Below are 7,975 nucleotides of genomic sequence, written 5' to 3'. Positions count from 1 at the left end.
AACAAGGGGCCCTTTTCTTTATTTGTTCTCTTTGTCTCTCTCCTCCTCCTCTTTCCTCCTCCTCTTTCAGATAAACTAATCAGGCAGGAGATGTCATTAATTTTAAGCAGTTTTTCATCATCTTTGGGCCTTGTTGATAGAAACGCTCGAACCCCTTTTCTCTCTTCTCTCTCTCCTCTTCTCTATGTCATGTTTCCATTCACGCAGGGGGGGGGGTATATCCCTCTTAGCACCTGGCTTTCTCTTCACTTCTTCCTCAGCATGCTGGATCTCATATGATGGTGAATGTAGATCTAATGGCTTATACACATACACGCGCGCGGTGTTCCATTCGCATACATCACACATTTACAGAGGGGTCGTGGGGTCGAGACCCAACAGCTCCCAATTATCACTCCACCACAGCAGGAACAGCACAGGAGATTGTAATTACTTCTGAATATGTCAAACACACATTGAACGAGAGCACTAGAGAGAGACAGACAGACAGACAGACAGATAATGAAAAATGGGCCAGAGACAAAGATATACTGTAAAGGGAAAAAAGAAATGGCAGTACATGGATTGAAAAGGCGGGTTTAAAACGTTGTGTGGAGAGACACACACACACACACACACACACATTCACACTCAGAAAACATCACACAAGCTTCGAGACATAGGCCTCCTGCCGTAGCTGGAGGTTCAGAGTACATTTCGTGTCTGTTTTCCTGTCTGTCTGCACGGATATCACACTAAACTCAGTTGTGAGCATGCTCAGAAACAAGTAGCCTTAGATGTGCTGGCTTCCGGTGTGGGAAGATGGCGGTGCAGACTCGCGTTTGCGGCGGCCTCACCCAGTGCCGACTGTGCAGTGTCTTTGTCCACATCTACATCTGAGTTTATGTCATCTGTGTGAAGAACTTTTATGAGGATTTATGTCTGTGATCGTCGATTTCATTTGATGGCTGGCAGGGCTGATGCTGGATCGGGAGAGTGGGGCAGGCTAAGCTAACTGCTAGCCCATGCAGACTGTTAACGCCAAGATAACACCGAGGGGGGGATCTGGCGGCGGCCTCGCCTAGCATCGATTGTGCAGTGTTTTCGTCTGCATCTGCGTTTGCGTGGTGGTGTGGAGTGCGGGGGAGGTGTGTCGAGGGTGTCTGGCTGGGAGAGATGGCACTGGATCAGCCGAGGGACCCTCATCTGCTGCATCCTATGTGCCCAAAGACCACGGTCCTAACCGGAGCTGTACCCGAAGAGGAAGTACCAAGGGCAGTCTGATGGGACACGGAAGCAGGGCAGGCTAAGCTAACTGCTAGCCCATGCAGACCGGCAGTTCTGACAGTCGTCCTGGCTGGCATCCGTTCTCTGGACAGTGACATTTTTGAATTGTGTTGCAAATTTACTGAATGGACTGTGTTGTTGACTGTTTGTGTGTGTGTGTGTTTTTCTTTTTTTTTTGTTCTGTCTGGTTTTGTTTGGTTTTGATGGTGTCGTTTTTGGTAGGTTTTGGATGTGTTTTTGTCTTTTTAAAAGGCGGTTCTAAACATTGTGTGGAGACACACACACACACACATTCACACTCAAAAAACACCGCACAAGCTTTGAGACATAGGCCTTCTGCTGTAGCTGGGGTATATTTCGTGTCTGTTCTCCTGTCTGTCTGCACGGGGAACAAACTAAAGTCAGTTGTGAGCATGCTCAGAAACAATAAATAGCCTTATGCCCCTTTCCCACTACATGGTATCGGCTCGGCTCGGCTCGGCTCGACTCGCCCTTTCTTCGTTTTCCATTACTGGAAAGTACCAGCGTTTTGGTAACTGTTACCACTGTTCTGGTACCACCTTTGTCGAGGTTCCAAAAAGAGTGGAGCAGGTACCAAAATCAATGCAGACCTCTGATTAGTCAGAGAAACACGTCACTGCGTCATCAGTGTGTGCATGGGTTATCATCAGCTTTTTGAAATACCGGAGCGGAGTTCTCTTAAAAGTACATTTTGAAATTGAAAACAGGGGGGCGCTATGACGACCAGCTACACTGAGGGGGTACTGTTACGGCAATGGAAAACGACACAGGAGCGAGTCCAGTCGAGTTGAGCCGGTACCATGTAGTGGAAAAGGGGCTTTAGATGAGCCATCCAAAGACATGTACATGCAAACACACCACAAACACACATGCAGGTACAGATGTACACAACTCATGCATGCATGCATGCATTACATATACCTTACACACAATTAATTACATATACCTTACACACAAACATTTGTGCATAAGGAAATACACACACACACAGATAGACACACAAACTGACATGGAGAGACATACACAGACACACGGACACGAGTGCGGGTGGAGTGGTATAAACACACGCATACAACATGTGCCAGAAAGTTGCGCTCACGCAGAACGCGCTGCAGGAGCACCGCACAGCCTCTCCGTGCCGTGTGCGTAGGCGTTGTTGTGCTGCTGTACGTCAGAAGGAGCTCACCTGTTAGTCAGTCACTCGTCTGTTGAATCTTTGCCCCGGGTATCCGACGGGGTGAAAAAAGCTCATTGCGCTATATTAATCGCTCGGCGTGATTATGACTCGCTGGCTAGAATGAATTATTTTTTCCCCCGTCTTGTTGGCTGATGGGCCCGGAGCTGTCACGCTCGCAGGCCTGACTCCGATGTGTGTGTGTGTGTGTGTTTGTTTCAGACTGCGAGCCCGAGGGAGTGTCTGACTGGTCCTTTGACGAAAACTGCCTCTTCTGCTGCTTTCGACGCGAGACGGTAAAGGTATGCCAGAACGTCTGGAGCCAAAGACAGTGATGCTCGCATTTGTCTGTCTGTCTCGCTCTGTCTCTCTGTGTTTGTCCCTTTGCCTTCCTCTCTTTTTCCTCTCTCTGTCTCTCTCTGCTCAACTTCATTTATACTGACCCCATCACACACATCTCAGAGGGCTTTTAAATACCCTACTGTACCACTGTACACCATACTACTGTGTGAATCACACACCCTACTGTACCGCTGTACACCATACTACTGTATGAATCACACACCCTACTGTACCACTGTACACCATACTACACCATACTACTGTATGAATCACACACCCAACCTTACCACTGTACTCCATACTACTGTATGAATCACATACACTACTGTACCCAGGGCCGAAATTAACTTTTTTCCTCAGTGTCCCACAACTGTCCCGACTTCTACTTTGTATGGTCCCGGATATAACCAACAGTGTCCCAAATTTTAATTCTTGTCGTCGCCCCCCCAATTATGCAGAATACATATAATTTGATCCTTTTTTGTCACTTAATCATCACACCATGGACTCTGGTCCACCATATAAGTTTAAAATACTTATTCTTTTATTAAACATATGAATATTAGTTTCGGGAGTTTCGGGAGTCGGCAGTCGTTTCGGGAGTCGGCAGTATGGGGGCTTGCATCAGGAGGCTGTTTATTCAACCACCTCAGCATTTCTTTCTTCTTCTTCTGCTTTTAACTGTCGTTGATGATGGTCTATCGCTCTGGCTCTATGAATGTTGCATTGGCGCAAGTCAAGCAGCAGCCGCTGGCAGAGTGGATGACGTAGAGTGCATTCTATTATTTGCACGAACAGGCAACTGACTGCCCTATCGTGAGGTGCCGCAAGAACGTAAGCCTTCTGTAGTTTCGCCGTTCACACGTTTTTATTAAATTATTCAAACGACAAAGTAATGTCTAGATACTCATAATTAATGACTTTGCAAATAACACCTATTTCGAAGTTTACTTTGACATTTTTTTTTCACTGTCCCGGAATTGTCCCAGACAAAATATATTTGTGTCCCAGTAGGATTTTTTATGGTCCCCGGGACATCGTTAATTTCGAGCCCTGACTGTACCACTGTACACCGTACTATTGTATGAATCACATACCCTACTGTACCACTGTGCACCGTACTATTGTATGAATCACATACCCTACTGTACCACTGTACACCGTACTACTGTATGAATCGCATAACAACCTGTATCACTGTACACCGTACTACTGTATGAATCGCACACCCTACTGTACCAACATACACCATACTACTGTATGAATCGCACACCCTACTGTACCACTGTACACCATACTACTGTATGAATCACACCCTACTGTACAACCGTGCACCATACTACTGTATGAATCACACACCCTACTGCACCACTGTACACCATACTACTGTATGAATCACACACCCTACTGTACCACTGTACACCATACTACTGTATGAATCGCATACCCTACTGTACCACAGTACACCATACTACTGTATGAATCACAGACCCTACTGTACCACTGTACACCATACTACTGTATGAATCGCACACCCTACTGTACCACTGTACACCATACTACTGCATGAATCACATTCCTTACTGTACCACTGTACACCATACTACCGTATGAATCACACAATCTACTGTACTGTTGTACACCATACTACTGCATGAATCACATATCCTACTGTACCACTGTACACCATACTACTGTATGAACCGCACACCCTACTGTACCACTGTACACCATACTACTGCATGAATCACATACCCTACTGTACCACTGTACACCATACTACTGTATGAATCACACACCCTACTGTACCACTGTACACCATACTACCGTATGAATCACATACCCTACTGTACCACACTACTGTATGAATAACACACACCCTACTGTACCACAGTAGACCATACTACCGCATGAATCACACACCCTACTGTACCACTGTACACAATACTGTTGTATGATTCACATACCTACCTACTATGTCACGCTACATCAGACACAGTCAGTCTTCACATACGTCTTTTGTCTCTCTTTCTTCCGTTTTCTCAGGGTGGTTGTATGCCTCTTCATCTTCGTCCATCCCCCTCCCCTTTTTTTCCTCCATCAGACGTGCTTTATTTCTCTTATGTTTATGCATCGACCAGTGTAGGACTTTGCGTTTGTCTCTCTAATCATTCTGCCTTCATTTTCTCTCTCTCTCTCTCTCTCTCTCTCTCTCTCTCTCTCTCTCTCTCTTTCTCTCTCTCTCGCTCTCTCTCTCTCCACACCTTTCTTTTCCATCAGATCAATACTTTTTTTTTCACTCTGCCTCCTCTCTCTCTCTCTCTCTCTCTCTCTCTCTCTCTCTCTCTCTCTCTCTCTGTCTGTCTGTCTTTGTCGCTTCTCCTCTTCCTCACAGGTTTTCAGTTTGGCTTGGCACTTATCTCATCTAGGGGATTATGTGTTTGGTTGCACACGTGTGTGTGTCTGTGTCCTAAAAATGTTTTGTGCACAGTTATGAGTGTATGACGAAGAACATCTCGTGGTTGCGGTGATTCAAAACCTTTGAAAAACGTTTGTTTTCGCAATTGCCACTCGCTCTCTTCATTCACTCTAGCTCGTTTGACCAACGCTGCTTTCCGTCGCTTCCCGGTCCAAGTCAACCGTCCGCACGCGCGACTCACATCTACGGTTGAGTCAGATCGGGCAGCGCCAGTGACAAAACCAAAGCATTTTGTATTTGGGTGTGAGACTTTAAAGTAAATGAGAAGCTGATCTTATTTTGCAAGCCAGCAAATCATTCACTGCTGATCCCAGCACAGGAGAGCTGGAGGAACACTGGATGAACCAAAGATCTACTATTACTACTACTGTTGGCTGTCCCGTTAGGGGTCGCCACAGCGGATCATCTGTTTCCATCTCTTCCTGTCCTCTGCATCTTCCTCTGTCACACCAGCCACCTGCATGTCCTCTCTCACCACATCCATAAACCTCCTCTTTGGCCTTCCTCTTCTCCTCTTCCCTGGCAGCTCCATATTCAGCATCCTTCTCCCAATATACCCAGTATCTCTCTTCCACACATTTCCAAACCATCTCAGGCTTGCCTCTCTTGCTTTGTCTCCAAACCGTCCAACCTGAGCTGTCCCTCTAATATCTACTACTACTTTCGGCTGCTCCCGTTAGGGGTCGCCACAGCGGATCATCCGTTTCCATTTCTTCCTGTCTTCTGCGTCTTCCTCTGTCACACCAGCCACCTGCATGTCTTCCCTCACCACATCCATAAACCTCCTCCTTGGCCTTCCTCTTCTCCTCTTCCCTGGCAGCTCCATATTCAGCATCCTTCTCCCAATATACTCGGCATCTCTCCTCCACACATGTCCAAGCCATCTCAATCTTGCCTCTCTTGCTTTGTCTCCAAACCATCCAACCTGAGCGGTCCCTCTAATATAATCGTTCCTAATCCTGTCCTTCTTCGTTACTCCCAGTGAAAATCTTAGCATCTTCAACTCTGCCACCTCCAGCTCCGCCTCCTGTCTTTTCGTCAGTGCCACTGTCTCCAAACCATATAACATAGCTGGTCTCACAACCATCTTGTAAACTTTCCCTTTAACTCTTGCTGATACCCTTCTGTCGCAAATCACTCCTGACACTCTTCTCCACCCACTCCACCCTGCCTGCACTCTCTTCTTCACCTCTCTTCTGCACTCCCCGTTACTTTGGACAGTTGACGCATCCTCACCATTCCACTGTCCTCTCCCTCTCATTTATGCATAGGTATTCTGTCTTGCTCCTACTGACTTTCATTCCTCTTCTCTCCAGTGCATACCTCCACCTCTCCAGGCTCTCCTCAACCTACAGATCACAATGTCATCCACAAACATCATAGTCCACAGAGACTCCTGCCTGATGTCGTTTGTCAACCTGTCCATCACCATTGCAAACAAGAAAGTTTGGATGAACCAAAAATAATTCGCCTTATTCACCTCACCGCCATGCGGAAGTGACATAGTCACCAATGTTAAAACTCTGCTATAAAAATACCGTTTCAAGAGTAGGATTAATTACAGTCATCTTAATCATCTCAGTAGCAACAATAAAACATTTTCCATGGGTGAGCTATGTTTTCTTACCGTCGTTTTATGTATGAAAGTCTTGACGACAGGCACTGGTGCAAGTCTGTGAATACTGGGATGGCATCCAGCGCTTTGCCTGTGGCCCTTCCATAGGGTTAGTGGTGGTGTCAGGAAGGGCAGCCGACTTAAAATTTTGCCGTATCATTATGCAGATTGACAAGACCATACCAGATTGTTCGAGGCCCGGGTTAGCAATGACCACCATTGGTGCTGTACCCTCACAGGGTACCGATGGAAACTATAAAATCCACTGTGGCACCCCTGAGAAAACGGGAACAAGCTGAATGAAGACGTTTTATGAATGGAAGTCAATCAGCAGAGCAGCCATTCGCCTTCATTTATTTTATATCATGAAAACCATGACGGTTAAGCACATTTGAAGTCTTTTAATGAGGGCTTTGAAATTATGATAGCCTGAACTCTGTCATTTCATGTCAGACTTGGTCGCTTTTGTGTGAGGGTACCTCTAGGAGGCTGCACATCTTCAGTCTGGCAGGCAAAATATTGTTATTTTGTAGATTTTTTTAGCTTCAGCGCTGCATATTAAAAACTTTTTTTTTTATATTTCCTGTTCAACTGACGTGGGCACTGTGCAAAAGTCTTATAATGGCAGGAAAAGCACTGGTTTTTCTCTCCGTGTGTGTGTGTGTATTTCCCTTGTTCTGGTCGGCAAAAAAAGGGTTTGTCGCCAAGTTCAAACACCGGAGAAGAGGAGCTACGTACGCCTGGTTGAGATCTGCTCTCTCCTCTCTAGATTCAAATGTTCAACTACCGCGGTCTTGACCCCAATTTAGTTTGTGAAAAGGTGACGCGGGGGAGGTGGGAGGGTTAGGAGGAGGGGGGATGGGGGAGGCGGAACGTTGGTGACCGGGCTGCAAATTAACAAGATTCCTCCACTGTCTCCCTGTTTATTTTTTTATCCACTTCAGTGTTATGAGTGGAGTGGGTCACTTGTTGTCAGCTTAGACACACACACACACACACACACACACACACACACACACACACTTATCAAACCATAACTAACATATGCAGTATATACCACGGACCCTGAACAAACACA

At 46.2% G+C, this 7,975-nt stretch overlaps 1 protein-coding gene across 1 annotated transcript in view; it reads left to right on the top strand.

Annotated features, from left to right (window-relative positions):
• lcor (ligand dependent nuclear receptor corepressor) overlaps positions 1 to 7,975 on the top strand; it is a 154,973-nt gene that overhangs the window by 108,041 nt on the left and 38,957 nt on the right. Inside the window, exon 3 of the mRNA XM_056280960.1 lies at positions 2,684 to 2,763. Coding sequence (XP_056136935.1) covers positions 2,684 to 2,763 — 80 coding nt within the window. The remainder of the gene's footprint in view (positions 1 to 2,683; positions 2,764 to 7,975) is intronic.

The sequence above is a fragment of the Lampris incognitus genome, chromosome 5 (genome assembly GCF_029633865.1).
Source record: "Lampris incognitus isolate fLamInc1 chromosome 5, fLamInc1.hap2, whole genome shotgun sequence".
Lineage (NCBI taxonomy): Eukaryota > Metazoa > Chordata > Actinopteri > Lampriformes > Lampridae > Lampris > Lampris incognitus.
Note: the sequence above shows the minus strand (reverse complement) of the source record. Positions and strands in the feature narration are given on the sequence as shown.